This window comes from Periplaneta americana, chromosome 10 (assembly GCF_040183065.1).
Source record: "Periplaneta americana isolate PAMFEO1 chromosome 10, P.americana_PAMFEO1_priV1, whole genome shotgun sequence".
In the NCBI taxonomy this organism is placed as follows: domain Eukaryota; kingdom Metazoa; phylum Arthropoda; class Insecta; order Blattodea; family Blattidae; genus Periplaneta; species Periplaneta americana.
In genome coordinates this window covers 42,678,404-42,696,773 of record NC_091126.1, presented here as the reverse complement: position 1 = coordinate 42,696,773, position 18,370 = coordinate 42,678,404, and the positions used below count along the sequence as shown (strand labels likewise).

Here is an 18,370-nt window from a genome sequence, read left to right as displayed (position 1 = left end):
TAGAAAAAGAAGTTCTACATATCTGTAGTTTTTAAATAATTGTACACGTTTTCTTTTGTTGTATAACACAGATACTGAAACTTTACATAATATTAAAATAAACCACGTAATGTGTAGATCATGAGCCAAGAAAAGTCTGTGTTTCTACATGTTATAAGTTAGCGAAAAGGGTTTATAAATAATTTGAAAAGAGGAATGGTAATCTGTTCGTTTGTGAATCAGTTAGCAGTTATGCCATATCTGTGAAAGTTTATCTGAGCCTATAGCTTGATATGCTGCTTCACTCGCATCATAGAATGCATGTTAATTGTTGTATTGAAGTAATTCAGACATAGTGCATGGAGCAGTTGCTGCTAGCATACAACTTGTCACTGTAGAAACCCACAGTTTTTTGCTTCTTTGCCATTTTGATAAACAACAAATACTGAACTCATGCATCTTACGATAAAGAATGAACATATAATCACAAATTTTATGCAGAAATCGTTTAATAAAGCAATTACATATTTTGGAAGTAAAATGAAGTGAACACACAGTTTTCTTGAAACAAGGTCTCTATTGTGGATACTGGAAATAATAAATAAATACCTTTTGTCTCCTACTGGTAATATGCTTTTTAGTAGGGCTACATATAAAGTAAATAATTTGGTGTAAGAATAATGGAAGATAATTAGTGGAAATTGCAATGAACTTCTTTAATCTCCATACAAGAGTGTATGTTTCTTTGTTCAACCCTTCATCACCAGAATTTAAATACCTCTGTTATATGTAGCTGATTGGGATTTAAATGTCGTAATAACCATTCCGATGCACGTGTGCAACTACTATAAAGTCTATTTTGTGCTTTTTCAGTGATACATTTATTGTCGAATAAAGTTGACATTAGATGTTAAAAGGTTAATGTAATAATCTTTTGAAAATTATTGCGTCTCACTATGAGATGTTTTGAAAATATGCAGAAACTGTTATGTACTTGTGCATTAAACTTATTACATGATTCAACTACATTTGGCGGTCAAGGTTTATAAGTTCCATCTGATTTAAGACTCAGAAATTAGGATTATGACTTAACCGAACCACTAGCCCAGTCGTTAATATTTATTTTTATATTGAAGATATTTTATGGACACTAGAAATGTATTACTTTAAAATTAGTAGATATATTGTATATAACTTAATGATCACACTGATTTCTGTCTCTAACATCAAGATCTTCTATTTAATTTTAGAAGCAATATAAGAACTTGCATATTACCACAAATAGTGACACATCATCTGACGAATTGGTAACATATTTTGGGTTTCTCAGTAAACTCTGTAACATGAAACTGTGCCTGAAAGTCTTGTTGTAGTATATGCACTCATTTTCTTGTCTGCATGTTATGATTTTTCCTATATGGAAAGGGTTTATGTAAGACGAATATTGGAACTGGTGACAAACATGTATACATACTCTGTATTCGTGTAAATTCTTAATGAAACAAGATATTTACCCAAAAAGAAAGAAAATTAATGATGTCTTTTGTATTGAAACAATTTTTCACAATTATTTTTTATAAATTCTTCAGAAGTCAAATATAGAATCCTTTTATATGTGAAATGCTGTTGTTTATGTAATGGAATTATTTTAATTCACAAATATTTTCGTGATAACTTCTATTTAATTACCTGATGTATTTCTGTGCTCTGTCAGATTCTTGCATGAAGAAATCACTCCCATTTGAGTATATGTATGTATCGGGTAATGTTATGCACTATTTTTTATATAGGTTAATGTGTAAAGAGCTAATAGAATGGAATTTAATACACCTCTTATCATTGTATGAAATTAGTAACAAGTGATAATTCTGTTGTTTATATTACATCAATGCAAATGAGATGGCCAGTTGTGCCGAATATTATTTTTCCAATATTTAAATATTTGTTTGGATAAAATATTTGTTATATAGCCTTGAAAAGTATGGAATATACTAAATTTTGTCATTGCCTTGCATCTGAAGTGTTAATACAGGGTGAACCAGCCAGGGTTAGACTCCTAACTGCATTCACAGTGGCTTATTCATATGTAACGATGCTACCATATGCAAAGGATTCGTTCTGCACTTTTGTGGTTAGTATTGCCTAATGATGTACTTACCGAATTCACAATTCATGTTCGAAATGACGTCCTTGTGATATCTGCCAGGCTGGACATCTCTCGAAGATATGTCCAGCAACTCGCCGCAGTTCTCCGAAATGGCTCGAATTTATGTCGTGTAGCGGTTCATGAAAAAAGTGTAGATTTTCACTATCCCAATAATGATTGTTCTGAGTGTTCACGTAACCACTGAGGTGGAACCATGCTTTGGCACTACAAAAAATTAAGGTGGGATCAAGTAGTCCATCATACACTGACTGCTGGAACCACATGCAAAACCTAAATCTGCTTTGATAATCGGGTTCCGTTAAACTCTGAACTACACGAATTTTGTAAGGTTTTGATTTTAATTCTTTCGTACCTCTTATCATTGAAGACTATCACACCCCTACCTGCTGAGCCACATGGTAGGATGATGTTGTAGGACTTCTCTCTAGTTGGTGACCAGTTTCATGTAACATCTCCTCAGTGGAACATGCTTCACACATGTTCCGTTTCTTATCCAGTACTGATCCATTTGTACGAAATTTCTACACTAAACTGTAAATCATACTTTAGAAGGTTCTGGCGAATCAGGGAATGACTGACGGAAGTTTGTTACAATTGTTCTCCAAGATTCGTATTTCACAAAGTTGTCGTAAATAAACACTCGTTCAAGTCTGTATTTCATAATGGACATACTGCAGTACTCTAAATGTACGGTATACAGCTGCACCCTCAATGCGTGAACGTGTTAACGTAACTAAATACGAAACATACGCGAGCAAGAGGTCTGATCACTGCAATGGCGCAGCAGTAACTATGCTTACGACTTTCTGCCGATGCCGGTCTAGCGCTGGCTGACTCACTCTGTATTTATATTTTCTTCCTACTATAACGTTCATAATTCATATTAGTATTGAATATTCGTGTTTCTAAATAGTAATATCTATCTCATTTTGAAATTATTTTTTTATTTGATATTTAATTAAAAAAATGCTATTGAACTGCTACATTTAACTTACATCAGAGATGATATTTCGTGATACCTGGGTGAATATACAGTGTGATCCAGTCGACCATTAGTCAGTATTTGTGTTGTTGGTAAGGAAGCCAGTACATACTGGCATTACAAGCTTCTCATTGTCGTTAATGCAATGCAACAGCAACCAATTCCATAAGAAATTGTTTAATATAGACATTTTAAGATGTACCTATCCTAACTAAGCAAGCAGATGCTGAAAATCTCGACCATCTTGTTCCATGCATTTTTGACATCTGCTAATAAAACTCAGTATCAGTTGCAGTAGGTTCATTTAAGAAATGGATGCTATCTCGCAACATATGAATGAAATTGGGGCCTACCTCTATATAATGGATATTCAGAACCCTTTCACAAAATCGTACTTTTTATGTTCCAGTAATTTAATATGGTTTTAACTTCAATAACTTTGTATACATTTGTATGGAACCTGATAAAAAAGCCCATTTGTTGTGACATGCACCAAAATAATATGTTAAGGAGAATTTACCATTCGAAAACTGACGTCATTCAAAGTCTTCTCAGTTAGCATTCTCTGCTTTTGTTTAGCTTTTATCTTTAAAACTTCATGTGTCGACTCCATTAACATACATGAATAGGACATGAAAACTCTTGTGACGTAGTTATATTGTCATATTGCTTTGTTCAGAATTCAGTTAAGCACAAAGAAAAGCTATATCTTGACCACATGGAAAGCAAGTGCTCGATGATTAGCTTGTGTACATGTACAGGCTAGCCTTGCCCTGGCACACTACCGTGTGGAAGTTGATTGTCGACTGTATCACTCAGTAGATTGGAAAGGTAGGAGCTGTGTGCTATTCACATATGCTATTCATATACATATTTGCTTTCGAAAAAACTGAAAGAACCACGAAAATATTTGAATGGTTTGTGTTGAAGATTAAGCCCCACATTTTACTTTGGTGTATAATGTTCATTCCATACATTACTCATTATATAGAGGGATAAAATGCTAAGTAGTTTTCTTTTTCTGTTTCACTCTCTCTTTTGTAAGGGATGAGTGCTATGCTGGCTCTAGTTTCTTGTTTCCTATTTCAATCTTCTCTAATACTTGACAACGGGAGTAGAAGTCTGAATTAGTATTCAGATGATTGAGGATCGATCTCATTTAGAATTCTCAGGTTCTTACTAACTTGTTAAAAGTTGTGTTTTTCTCTTCTGGAACAACTTCGTGCATCAGCTTTATTGTGATTGGAGACTTGCTGCACTATTTATTCAATCACGTTTCCTGTAATTGTTTTCAACCTCAATATCTTCCAGAACATTTTCATTTTCTGAATAATCTTTTCTGTATCATTCTTTCATAATTTCTCTACCTTCAATGATGCATTGAGTGAACAGCACAGAGAATTTACAGTTCAGTACAGTAGAACCTCTATTATCTGTGGTAGTGAAAGGGGTGGGCTGAACGGTTAATCGAATAAAATCAGATAATCTGTACCATAAAAGATGTTGGTAAATTTAGTGAATAATACTAACATTTTCGTATTTTCCTCCATGATCAAAATATTTAACACGCTAGGTAGAGAATCAGAAGTTCACTAATATAAGTCTGGCCATTAACGACGGGTTCTTAAGGGGCAAAGAAACTCATTGTAATGGCTGTCTGTGGAAAGATAGGAATAGTGGAGGCCTCTTGTTGTAAACTTAGATACTTTATACACTTTATCCTTAATTTTTATTAAATTGCACACACTTGTAACTCGAGTGTCATACTTTGATGCGAGGTGAACCACAGTTTCTCTTTCCCCAAACCATTCAATGATTTGCACTTTTTTTTCTGTACTTAGCACAACACGATTTCTTTTCATACCAGTGGAAGACATTTTATATGTAAGTTATGGGGGTCTATAAAGTAAGCTTATAATGTTATAACTCTAACAATAGACCAAACTGTGTAAGGGTAAATGCTTGTAATAACACTCTCTAGAAAAAAACTTGCAAATATAATGTGCAGTACATACTTTATATATTTCTGTAGCAAAAAAAAAGCGAGAGAATTAAGTCAGGTATTCCGGCAATCGGTTAATAGAGTGACGGATAATCGGAGTTCTACTGTAGTACATATTTTATAGCTGTTTCGAAACATGCAGTGTTTGTTGAGTTTTCAGTAATAGTGTATAGCTGATGAATCAAGGAAGCATTTGTTTATTTACTCCAACAAAGAAGGAATATACACAATCTTTCTCATTATTTGTACATATTAAAGCTACCTGAGAGTTGCTGTATAAGGAAGTCATTTCATTTGTATAAAATTATTTCATTCATGCAGAAATTATTTTCTTAATGATAGATACTTCGATCCTTGATCATTGATCTTAAGCATCTTCTTCTAGGAGAAGTAGATCACTTTGTCACCTTTGAAATTGCCCTTGTTGCTGCTAGTATTGCTACTGCTACTACTACTGCTGATGATTATGATGATCATTATGCAATGGTTGGTGAAATGTTGGCAAGTTAGATGAGAATACCCAAGAAAACGTGCCTGCCCAAAACACTATTTATTCACAAGAAATTTCATTTGAACTTCACAGGAATTTGAACCTGGGTTTCCAGTGTTGTATGTCTTTGCAGCTCTGGCTGTTAGCTAATGGTATATCTGTTTTATGAAGCGAGTTTGATTTATGGGTTGTGTATTTTAAATCCATTCTTCAATTGTCAACAAATTTATTTGCATGTATTCTCCTTTTAGTAGGACTGGTTTTCACAATTATAGAAAGAAAAGGACTGAGTACATAATGTAACACAGTGCTATTATTTTCTTGATGTCCTTTTGCCAACAGTTCCTTTTCAGCTGGTAGGCTGAACAACACTTCCAAGAGTGCTGACTTCATAGGCCCAGCAAATAGAGTAAACATAGGGTGCAAAATAATCACTTACCTTTAGACATTACTGGATTTCTCCAACATGTGTTAGATTAGTTTCGTAAAAATTTGCATTTTAGGTTTCCCCACAAATAAAATCTTAAGGGGCCGAATTGGGAGTAGGAGAGTTTGCAGCCATCATGACACTAAAAATTATAATGCTCGGCCATGCCGAAATGTAGTAATTATACACCTGGTAGCAGCCCTTTAATGGCCCTTATTAAAGTACACCTATTCATTAAAGTTCAGTTCTTCAACCAATCAGAATACGCCATTGTAGCAATATGAAAGTGCAAGTATCGATTATTCTCGGATATGTAATTGAAAGACAACTAGTGAAACGTCACGGAGGCTGGAAATCCAATACTGTCGCAGAAGGTTATGTTCTGTTACTATAATAATTAGCGTTAATTGTAAGTAATATTCAAATAAATTCGATTTGTCATCTCGTTTTTCAATGTCTAAATCAATTTCAATGTTATATCAAGATTAATGTTCATTATACTCTCTAGATTATATCAAGGTCAATGACATTTCTTCCTCGGAAAAAATCAATACTTTCGCGTCTGCGCACATCTCACAATTTACGAGATTGCACAAGGTCAGTTCCCCTCCCCAGTCACATAAGAATAACATGAATACTTATGAATAATTTCAAGTTAGAAATATGGTCGAGCATAAAAAGTTGTATGAAACTTGCCTATAATGGTAATTAAGACGCTCGTATGAAAATTATGAAACTTGCTTGCGCTCGTTTCATAAACATACTCGCGTCTTAATTACTACCATTATAGGCACGTTGTATAATGTACTATTCCAACATAATTCTTATTTAATATATTGAAACCACAGCAGTGGTACCTATTCGTTGCATGACTCGTAAGTTTTCTCTCGATGTTTTCATATTTCTAATGAAGTTTAACCAAATCCATTCTTAAACTTTCCTCGCACTTACACTGAATGGTCCACACCTGTGGAGTAACGGTCAGCGTGTCTGGCTGCGAAACCAGGTGGCCTGGGTTCGAATCCCGGTCGGGGCAAGTTACCTGGTTGAGGTTTTTTCCGGAGTTTTCCCTCAACCCAATATGAGCAAATGCTGGGTAACTTTCGGTGCTGGACCCCGGACTCATTTCACCGGCATTATCACCTTCATTTCATTCAGACGCTAAATAACCTAGATGTTGATACAACGTCGTAAAATAACCCAATAAAATAAAAAATACACTGAATGAACAAACATTGAGACTCTTACTGACGTGGAGCTGGTTGGTACATTGCCAGATCTCCACCTAAAATGAAACAAAATACATTGACAGGAAATATGTGTGTATCCTGGACAGAATTTAATTCTACATACACACTCTAAACAATTTTGTTCTGAAGGTTTTGTTTGAGAGAAACTTAACCTCTTCTATTGCTGTGAATTTTTTAAGGTTGCTTATAATTTTATTTAGATACATACTTTGGAAGTAGTTAAATACAGACATACATGGATGCCTACTTTCAAGTGTTCATTGAAATGTTTATATATGGTTATGTAGGCTGATCAATAAAGACTGAGAACAAATTTGTTAACAATAAACAGTGGAATCTTGTTAGTACATTCCTCACTGCTGCATTTTCTCCTATAGGACGTCTGTATATGGAAATCCCAGTTCCATTAAATACATGTTAAAACTTAAGTAAGTTTTCCCATTTATGACTTTTAAATTCCTTTGGTCCCTAGGAAACTGTGTTAATGAGATACACTGTGAAGTCGCATCTTTTGTATTCGAACAGCATGGAATTTCTTACTTAGGACCTGTAAATGACAGCACTATATTAGACTACATGCAATAGCATTGCTCTGTCACGTACACAGAATTCAGATTTCTACAAAATAGAAGTGAATGGAAGGAGCCATACACAGCAGTAACATTTTGTTTTCCACTAAAGCACAGAGCATTAAAAACTTAAAGATGTTGCAGGAAACATATTATAAACTTGCATTACATCATGATACTGTCAGCAGATGATTCAAAGAGTTGAAAGAAGGCTAACTTTTCACTGTTAAACAAGGAAAGTTAGGTACATCTGCAAATGTTGTGACAGAAATTAACATCAACACTGCTGCAGTGATGGCCTGTGAAAGTCACTGCATAAACATATGGCATCTCAGTGAATCTTTGGACATTTCCTATGGGAGTGCCCATATGATATCCGCGATCACCTGCATTTGTCTAGTTTTGTGCCCATTTTGTGAGTTGCAAATCCCCATAGTAGTGTTAACAAAGATTTCAGCATGCATTACTTTTGTTAATACTTGGTTGCAAAACTGCAGTACCTGAAATAAAAGAAACACGACTGTCCTGGCCTTCAAGACAATGATTTTATAAATAATATAATTATAATTGATGAGTAATGGTTTTTGTGTATGATTCACAGATTAAAAGTCAATTCTATGAATGGAAATTATCACAACTTTGGAAACTTTTCTTTGTTAAAGATCAAAGGCGAAGTTATTCTGAGAATTTTTTGTGAGACTGATGGCCGGTTTCTCCAAGTATTGTTAGAACATTTAACGAATGTTAAACTCTAAAGAGTTTGTTAAATTTAGTTTTTTCATATCTTCAACACTAGTTTGGTTTAACAGATTGTTAGGTGTTGAACTTGGTTAACTCATTTAACAGATAGTTAAATATGGCAGATGACATCACAGCTGTTCAAACAGAAGTTGTGAAAATAATATTTTATTTCTCTCTTTAAGCAAAGTTTCGTGAATTACTGATAACATAACATTTAAAAGACGTTTTAGAAAGCTAATATAGGGAAGACAATCTTCAAAAGTGAACTGATTGTCATATTGGCTGCTTATTTTGATATTGAGCTAGTATTTATTGAATGTTTAGAAAATGTGAGATCTTAACGTGGCAAGGTAACTAGGAATGATGATTTATATACTATGCATGGTACTCAATTTGTGACAATATAGATTTTCAAAACAAGTAGGCCTCAAAATTTACAAGAAATTTAAACCAGATTTGAAATCCTACAAACAGAAATAGACCACTTACTCCAATTCAGCATCTACTATTTACTCTTGATTCTATGATACTGGCTCTTTTCAACTTATTATAGCCAATGTCAATAGTGTTTCAAAATATACAGTGAGTATTATATTAAAAAGTTTTCAGCAAAAATCGCTTCTTTGAGAAGTCATCTATTAGCATTAGTACTATAACCTCACTTTGTAATAATATTATTATTCAACAGTAGTCACCTGCAACTTTCATTTGTCTTCTTCTTTATCGGCCATGGCCTACTGTACCAGGCTATGATTTTATACGTGTTTCATGACATACTCTACAATAGAGAATTTAAAGAATAATATCAACCAATAAAAAATTGCCTTACATGTGCAAAATCATTACCAACTGCTATTGAATGATTAAAATAGTGTTAACGACTGTTGTAGTTAAGTGTTGGTTGTTTTAAACAAAACGATGTTGAAGAAATGGAAAAAAACATTAACAAAACGTTAAAAATAAACAGACTGTTAATTTAACACTAGTTAGGCCAAATTAAACATTTCTTGGAGAAACTGGTCATGAATGTATTATTAATTATTAATTTATTGCAGTAGGGTGAAAAAGAATAAAGATATTCATACACACAGTAATTCACAGTAATTGACTAGGCTTCGGACAATGAAGAATACCACTTCGAAACTAGTCACTCAGGTAATTTTATAATGTTAACAGAGTAAATAAGTTATAAAGTTAATCAGTAAAGAAATTCATATTAATATCCTCAGTCACCTTATGGATGCAGTCAGAAGGAAACTTTAGTAAAAATGTAGAACAAACAATTAGTTTCTCCATGACATGTACCAGTACAGTAATTGTCATTGTTCAAGCATTTAGTGTCTTTCATATTCTCCTGACTTGGCATCGTCTGTTTCTTACTTCTGTATTGTTATTTACTGTAAAAGAGTAATGATTTACGAATAGTGACAAAAGTGTGTAGCTTTCTAAAGGCATTCTTTTGAAGGAGTTGTGTAAATATTTGGAATGTTACTGATTTGTGTCATTAAAAGGAATTCTGTAAACTTCTTGAACCTATCTTGCAAGTGTAGATGCGGTGTTTTAGAAATGATGTCCTTGATTAGGTGAAGTGGTGATGTGGCTTCAGGGAAATCCCTACGTGGTGTGCACAAAATGTTATCCTGCAGAAGGTAAAAATGTTTCATGCATGAATATACAAATCATGATATTGTTCTGAATATTATTTTATTAAAATGTTTAGTTCTTTTAGAGCCTTGTAATTGTCTATCATTATTTAAAATTAATCTACGAGAAAACATCGCATCTGTCTTATCTATCAAGATGAAAGAGCATTAGAAGCAACTACAGTAAAGTATAATGCTTAACAAAAAGATTGCGGGACATTCTTTAAGTTGGTGGTTGTGTGATTGTGTGGGTTTGGGACTTTGTTGATTATGATTTGTATGAAATAACTGTTAAAAGATGTTATCTTAATGAAATTTTGTTTAATTATTTTTAAATAATCGTATGTCACTACTTGATGAGAATCATCTTAGAACATTCATAAAACAAAGGACTTAACATTGTAACCAGGGAAAGAAAATAAATGCAGCATTCTCTCCTTAAGCCACTTATAATATTTATATATTATACGTACTATATATTCTGGATGACATGAATATGTTAGGAGAAAATTCACAGACTTAGGGAAAACACGGAAATTTTACTTGAAGCACGTAAAGAGATAGGTTTGGAAGTAAATCCCGAAAACACAAAGTATATGAGTATGTCTCGTGACTAGAACATAGTACGAAATGGAAATACAAAAATTGGAAATTTATCCTTTTAAGAGGTGGAAAAATTAAAATGTCTTGGAGCAACAGTAACAAATGTAAATGACTCTTGGGAGGAAATTAAACGCAGAATAAATATGGGAAATGCTTGTTATTCGGTTGAGGGGCTTTCGTCATCCAGTCTGCTCTCAAAAAAGCTGAAAGTTTGAATTTATAAAACAGTTATATTACCAGTTGTTCCGTATGGTTGTGAAACTTGGACTTTCACTTTGAGAGAGGATCAAAGGTTAAGGGTGTTTGAGAATAAGGTGCTTAGGAAAATATTTGGGGCTAAGAGGGATAAAGTTACCAGAAGAATGGAGAAAGTTGTACAATGCACAACTGAATGCATTATATTCATCTGACATAATCAAGAACATTGAATCCAGATGTTTGAGATGGGCAGGGGATGTAATACATACGGGCGAATTCAGAAATGTGTATAGAGTATTACTTGACATACTGGTGGGAAAAAGACCTTTGGGGAGGCTGAGACGTAGATGGGAGGATAATATTAAAATGGATTTGAGGGAGGTGGGATAGGATTTTAGAGACTGGATTAATCTTGCTCAGGATAGGGACTGATGGTGAGCTTATGTGAGGGTGGCAGTGAACCTTCGGGTTCTCTAAGAGCCATAAATATATATTACATATTCAAACTTAATTTATATTTCCAATATCTTGCAGGTTGCATCAGCTTGCTGCTGCTAAGGAGTAATGAGTTGTATGTTGCATTGTTGTGCTTCCACTAAGGAGCAAGATTGCGTAGGGTACACTAATCCCCCATATCTGTGGAGGATATGTTCTGAAACCTACCGCAGATAACAGTGAACCCTATAAATATCCCTTTGGTAGGTTGTTACTGCAGTACGAGTCAGGACTGTGAAATTAAATAGTGAGGGTAGTGCCACTAAGGATAGTGTTGGTAATTTGTATTTCCACAGATTGTGAATACACATTTTGACTAAATTCTACATTTTCTATAAAACTTTTCATATTAAGACACTAGGCACTAAAGTACGTAAAACAAAAAATGTCACTGAGGTTAACCGTGAAGACAGATTCCGCAGATAAGAAGGGATTACTCTATTACTGAAATGGTATTAGACATTTTTCGTGCATAGATGCCTACTTACATGTTCTATGTTAAGAAAGAATATTTTCTCAATTTTTTTCAGAAATACCTGCAATTCTGTTGATAGCAAACTGTGATTCCGTTGTTAATGATGTCTCTTCTCGTATTGGCATTCAGAATATTTTCGTATAACACTTGAAGATGTCTGAGTTTGAAGATTATTTCTTGAAATGTTTATTACATTGCAAGAATTTAATATCGAGGGAAACTTTTATGTGGACAGATTTTGTGTGCTAAGTGAATTACTGCATCACAAGCACAGGTGATTCTAATATTGTCTGTGATTGTTTCTACTATACTGTATTATATGTGTTTGATTCTCAGTTTTCTCTGTAAATGATGCTGAAAATTTCCCTTTACCTTAACACAGGCCTCGTACTTGAAGAAAAGGATTCTGTTGACAAGCTGGAATTCCTCTAGTCTTTATTGTTGAATTTTTCTACAAATATTTTTTTGAATTCATAAAACATGCTGAGATGTGATATGTAGGTATTGCTTCTAGTTTGTAACGAAGATTGAATTTACATAGCATTAAATCTAGTGAACTTGTTGGTCATTCTCCCTCATTAATTAATTTGTCATCAAACCTTCCTTACAGTACCTTTATATTTGCAGTATTCTGAAATTGATTGGAAAAATACTTACCATGTTTCTGCCTTCTTTTAACATTTGGAAAAAAAAAAGATTCACAAGTTCTTCATTGTCGTATTCAGGCATAAATTAGGTCAGTTATGCAATTTGCATTTAATGCCTCTCAGAGTTTTGTGAAAAGTGCAGGAATTTCTTGTTGCCTGTCTGTGGATGTACATATTCATGTGACATATGCCATGCCTCATCTGAAAATATCAAGAACAAGTATAAGCACAAGGATCCAGCTCATCTTTCTGAACTCTTCATCAAAATCACTCACAATACTGCTCTCTACTCTCATACCGGAATCACAAACATGTAAAGAATGCACAATTTTTATATTATGTATTTTATATTTCAGTGATTTGTTCACTGTATCAGGTGATATTTTCAAACATGTGTCATAAACATCTAAGGGACATTTTCGTGAGTATTTCAATGTGGCAGGAATGTATCGAGATTTCTTTTTTGATCTAAATTCGCTATGTAGTTCTGATACATATACATTGTCCTGCGTCTCCATATGGGGAGCATAGGGCCACAACAAAAGAGCGCCATTTTGACCTATTTGCTGTCAAGGTCTTCACTTCTCTTCAGTTCTTCCCTAGATTTTGAGCTTCTTCTTGAACATATCACCGCCACATTATCCTGGAGCTTCCTATTATCTTACTCCCCTGAGGATTCCATTCGAGTGCTTCTTTAGCAATGTTTCCTTCTCAGCATCTCAGTGTGTGTCCAATCCAGCAAACCATTTTCTTCTTTTTATCTCCAGATCAATGGGCTTCTGTTGCATCGTCTTCCAAAGTAATGTATTGGAAATGACGTTCGGCCACCATACCCCCAATATATGTAGCTCTGAAAGTGTTGCATATTTGTGAGCAGCACTCATACTCTCCGCTCATGAGTTCACAGATAGTCATAGAATCTTCGTTCTACATTTTTCTTTTGCGCTTTTCTTGCACACATTTTCCTGACAAATTTACCACAGATAAAAACACATTGTTCCAAAAAATAAATCGTCAGTGCGTCTAGCTTTAAGACTATTGAAATCAAACTACCGTAAAGTTTATATAAGAGGAAATAATAAAATTGAAGTGGACGAAACACAGCAGTAGAGTAGTGATTGACCCTGGGTTTTCCTGTTATCTGGTGTGAATCCACTCAATATGCAAAACCTTCTTTGGCTAGATCATATAAATTATTCCCTGTATAAGCACAAGCATGTGCAGTTTAACCATGACAAAATGGATTTAGATTATAATGAGAACTCATGATATCACATGAAATAATGGATACCAAATTTGTAATGCAAAATCTGAATCTAAATCAGTAGTTCATATAAGCTTAACTTTGATGCTGTATAATCTTTGTAATTGAAAGCATCATTACATAAGATACTATGATGTGATCCGGAAGGAAAATGTAAAACTCTAAAGTCACTGATAGTTTAAAATGTATGACTGAAATAAACTGGACACACAAGTTTTGAAACTATGGCGCATAGGCTGAGATCAATGGTTTCCTTGAGGGTGCGTAATAGGATGATAAAATAAGCTAATTCACAAATACGTACTCTTATCATGAGCATTACCTCTGATTGAGGTTCGGTCTGATATGTACATATCAGCCAGAAAGGTGAAGGCTTCGTTGGTGTGATGAAAATTATAACTCTTATATTTTCCCCCCATTCTTTAACATTCGGTCAACCTATGTGTTAAACAAAGTAGGGTATAAACTACAAATATGTTTTAATATCTGTATTAGCACTGACAGACTCAGAAATATGTCCATTCAAGATATTATTTTGAATTATTATTATTTTATATTATTCAGAACAATATTATGATATGAGAGATGATGATATGTTCTAAACAAAGATTTATAACATAAATAAAACTTAATCTAACAGGCATTCGTGTGAAATGCGTGAAGTGCAAGGTTTTTGTATATCAGCTAATGATATGTTGTGAACTTGAGTGGCGAATAGAAAATTAGAGGAGAAAGTTGTAAAAAAAAAAGATGTATGAGTGGTGTGTACAGTGTGTGATTGTCACTAACATAAATTCTCTTCTGTTTTGTGAAGTGCTACAGTATTAGTTCCTTCTTCATCTTCTTGGATATTTGCAAAAAAATTCTCTTTTTGATGGAAATAACTTTTGCATGTTCTGGGATGTTTTTCAATCCTAATATTAAAACATTTCGCATATTGCATGCTGTAAATTTAGGATAAATGCTCGGAACACATTAACTGTGCATGTGTTTTTCTGGAACATGCAATTAAATTACAGGACATAACCTTTCCCAGCATTGGAATGTAAATCTGATAAATAACTGTGTTACTGTGTGTGATAAGTTTCTTTATCTAGAATGAATTATGCATGTATAATCCTTCACCTGGAATTCTTGTAGAAAAGTACCCATTTGAAGTAAAAAGTTGAGTAAGCAAAAATGACCTTTACAATAAGTGAAGTTGCAGTGAAATATTTTTTAATAATAGCGAAACAAACATACATTTAGAGAGAACAGATTGTATGTGTTTACAGAATTTAAGTCGTGAGGTGATTTCATTGAAGATTTATATAGCTAACTTTCCTGCCATTCAGTTAACTTATTAGTTGTCTTACTACTTAATCTTATCTTTAGAATATCATTCTAAAATAATTAGGTTAGTTTGTGTGTAAATATAAAGAAGTTGATGAAGAATTAAAATTTTAAGTATATGAGAATATTTCTAAACAAATCAGAGACGAAGGTTAAAACGACAGTGAAAGCAATTTATAAAAGAAAATGTTTTATGATATATAATACTTCTAAATTTTATACAAAAGAGAAGCAATACAATTTGTGATCATTTTTATTGCTGCTGGCAGGTTGACATTAACTGTACAGAGGGCAAAATAGATAATTCATTCTTCTTTATCTGCTACCCATTATATTAATATTTATCAATGAGGGAAAGGAACTGGCCGCCTACCCTATTATCTCCTGGCCTAGTTGCCTCATAAGTGGTGCCATGTTGGTATCACTTGTGAGGTTCAGATCTGTCTTCGGACAGTTGACTAAACAACAACAGTGTGAAAAGCAGTTTTCATAATTTAAATTCATTAAAATAAATACAAATATAACAATATAAATATAATGAATATATGCACTAATCACATCACCTACCTAGACAAAATTTTGAATGTCGCCAAAATTACAGATCTGTCCAAATTATAGACCTCATAGAAGTTCACACTAATGTAATGAGGTAGGAAAAATGTTATAAAATGATAAGCAATCAAATAGGAATGACACAAGTACGCGAGTTCAACAGAATTGAACTTACTTTGCTGAAAGAATGGAATATAATTGAGAGCAATCTCGTTAAAACTTCATAGAAGAATAATCACTTATTGCTCGTGGCATAAGAATTAGTACATTACAGAAAATTACTATCAGGAGCCATTTTAATTATTGTTATAATATAGCGATAAAGACCATGTATCAGCTGGTTTTGCTAAATTGTTTCCTGGGGACAATTTTTCTGGTATATTAATACATTACGAACTCAGTTATGATTGATTCTGAATATAAATACTAAATATGTAAGAGAATGTAATTTAGTCTGTCATTGTTACTTCTAGACTGAAGTTTAAGATCTTAAGGCTACTAACAGAATTGATTCAACACAATAAACGTGAGACATTAATAATTTGAAATAGTGTTTGTTATATGGGGACTTAAAATAGTAAGTCATTATGTAAGTACTGAAGCCCTTACTTTCGTGTGTGTGCCTTAATAGAACATTTCCTTAATTTCCTACCACTCCACAATTTTTGGCATTCTTGAGCACTAATAAACATATTTGTTTTCGTATTGTACCACATACTACTGTATTTTGTTCAGTTCTTAAACACACATGTACAAGTCGATTCATATAAACATCAGCACATTTCCATGGATGTCTTGGGAACTTATATGAGGATTTTGAGATAGAGAACACAATTATATTCATCTTTGCCAGTTTTGATGCTGTAAATGAATGCACTAAAGGTAAGTTATTCACTGTAATTCACGAACATAAATTGTATTCCCATGCTCTAGGATTATGTAATAATCCGGTACATATAACATTCGTAAAAGTTGTTCAGAATGTTTTTTTTTTTTTTACACACAATGGCAGAGCTCTTAACTTGCCATTATTCATCCTGACTCTCTGAGCATGGCTCACAGAGTTGCTCAAAATGTTGACTACTGACTTGTCATTGCATTGACTTGTGAGTCCATTTCAAAATGACTGGCATATCGTGAATATTATCAAATGCAGCTGCAATTCTTGTTGGTCCTCTTCTGCTTCCATGTAAGTCTTGTATCCAAGATTTTTACTGTATTCCCACAGGAAAAATGAAGCCGAAAGACATAAAATCTGATAAATGTGCTAGCCAACCGAAAGAATTTATATCAAGCTACTAGGATGTTGTTTTTAGGTAATATCTGCGTTTTTATTCGTAATGCATTGGATTCCCATGCAGTTGATATCATATTTGTTGACACAATTCCAGTGAAAAACCCTGCAGGTATGTTGGCAAAATATGTAAACTCTACCAGAAAACACATTTAATCGTGCAGGTGGAAGACTTGACCCATTGAGATAATCATTAGCAGTTTCTGTTCAGAGATTTATTTGAAACTGCTTGTCGATTTCGTATAATCATTAGCAGTTCCTGTCCAGAGATTTATTTGAAACTGCCTGTCGATTTCGTATAATCATTAGCAGTTCCTGTCCAGAGATTTATTTGAAACTGCCTGTCGATTTCGTATAATCATTAGCAGTTCCTGTCCAGAGATTTATTTGAAACTGCTTGTCGATTTCGTATAATCATTAGCAGTTCCTGTCCAGAGATTTATTTGAAACTGCCTGTCGATTTCGTATAATCATTAGCAGTTCCTGTCCAGAGATTTATTTGAAACTGCCTGTCGATTTCGTATAATCATTAGCAGTTTCTGTTCAGAGATTTATTTGAAACTGCTTGTCGATTTCGTATAATCATTAGCAGTTTCTGTTCAGAGATTTATTTGAAACTGCTTGTCGATTTCGTATAATCATTAGCAGTTCCTGTCCAGAGATTTATTAGAAACTGCCTGTCGATTTCATATATGAATGGCACATGCATTGTCCTCTGCTCAGATATGAACTTTGAATGTTAAATCTATTATATTATATAAAGCATTGTTTGTCTGTCCACAATATGACAGAAGGGAACTGTGACTACTTAACATAGCATTGGGCAGATTATTGCACAAAATCAAGACAATAAAGAAGATCATTCAATCCCATTATATATGCCATTTGAGGATAAAATGGATGCAACAACTGTTGTTCATGCAGAATTGTAAGAAACTGTATTTTGTCTCGTATTCAAGGCATGGACTGTATTTCAAATGCTTGTGGATGGAAACTTACCTGTATGTTAGCGAGCCTTGTCATGAAATACTGCAGTTTGCACTGTTGTTTTGTGCACCGAGGATTGTGCATTTTGCGGAAAATTTCTGTCATAATCATTGTTGTATGACTGAAATGGTGCTGTGATGAGGTATGTGAGTTCATTGATGAAACAACACACTGCAGCATATGCAGAATTTAAGTCTGCCATTTCCATAGATGCTAAATGATGTATGTTCCACTAGTCTAAATGAACTACAAAATTACCTGCCTACACAGGAT

General features: G+C 33.8%; 1 protein-coding gene and 1 long non-coding RNA gene across 18 annotated transcripts in view; one reads left to right on the top strand and one right to left on the bottom strand.

Annotated features, from left to right (window-relative positions):
- p120ctn (adherens junction protein p120) overlaps positions 1–18,370 on the top strand; it is a 258,208-nt gene that overhangs the window by 77,077 nt on the left and 162,761 nt on the right. For 12 of the 16 annotated variants that reach the window (XM_069837248.1, XM_069837246.1, XM_069837249.1 and 9 more), the window contains one exon: positions 10,191–10,256. The exons of the other annotated variants lie outside the window; for them this stretch is intronic. In XM_069837248.1, coding sequence (XP_069693349.1) covers positions 10,191–10,256 — 66 coding nt within the window. The remainder of the gene's footprint in view (positions 1–10,190; positions 10,257–18,370) is intronic. 16 annotated transcript variants of the gene reach the window in all.
- Positions 7,381–18,370, bottom strand: part of LOC138707611 (uncharacterized) — a 59,201-nt gene continuing 48,211 nt past the window's right edge. Inside the window, exons 4-5 of one of the 2 annotated variants that reach the window (XR_011334291.1) lie at positions 12,679–12,869; positions 7,381–7,844 (exon numbers count right to left, since the gene is read on the bottom strand). This is a non-coding gene — a long non-coding RNA (uncharacterized lncRNA). Of the gene's footprint in view, positions 7,845–9,886; positions 10,248–12,678; positions 12,870–18,370 lie in introns of those variants that run through there. The other variant, XR_011334292.1, reaches the window with a different exon arrangement.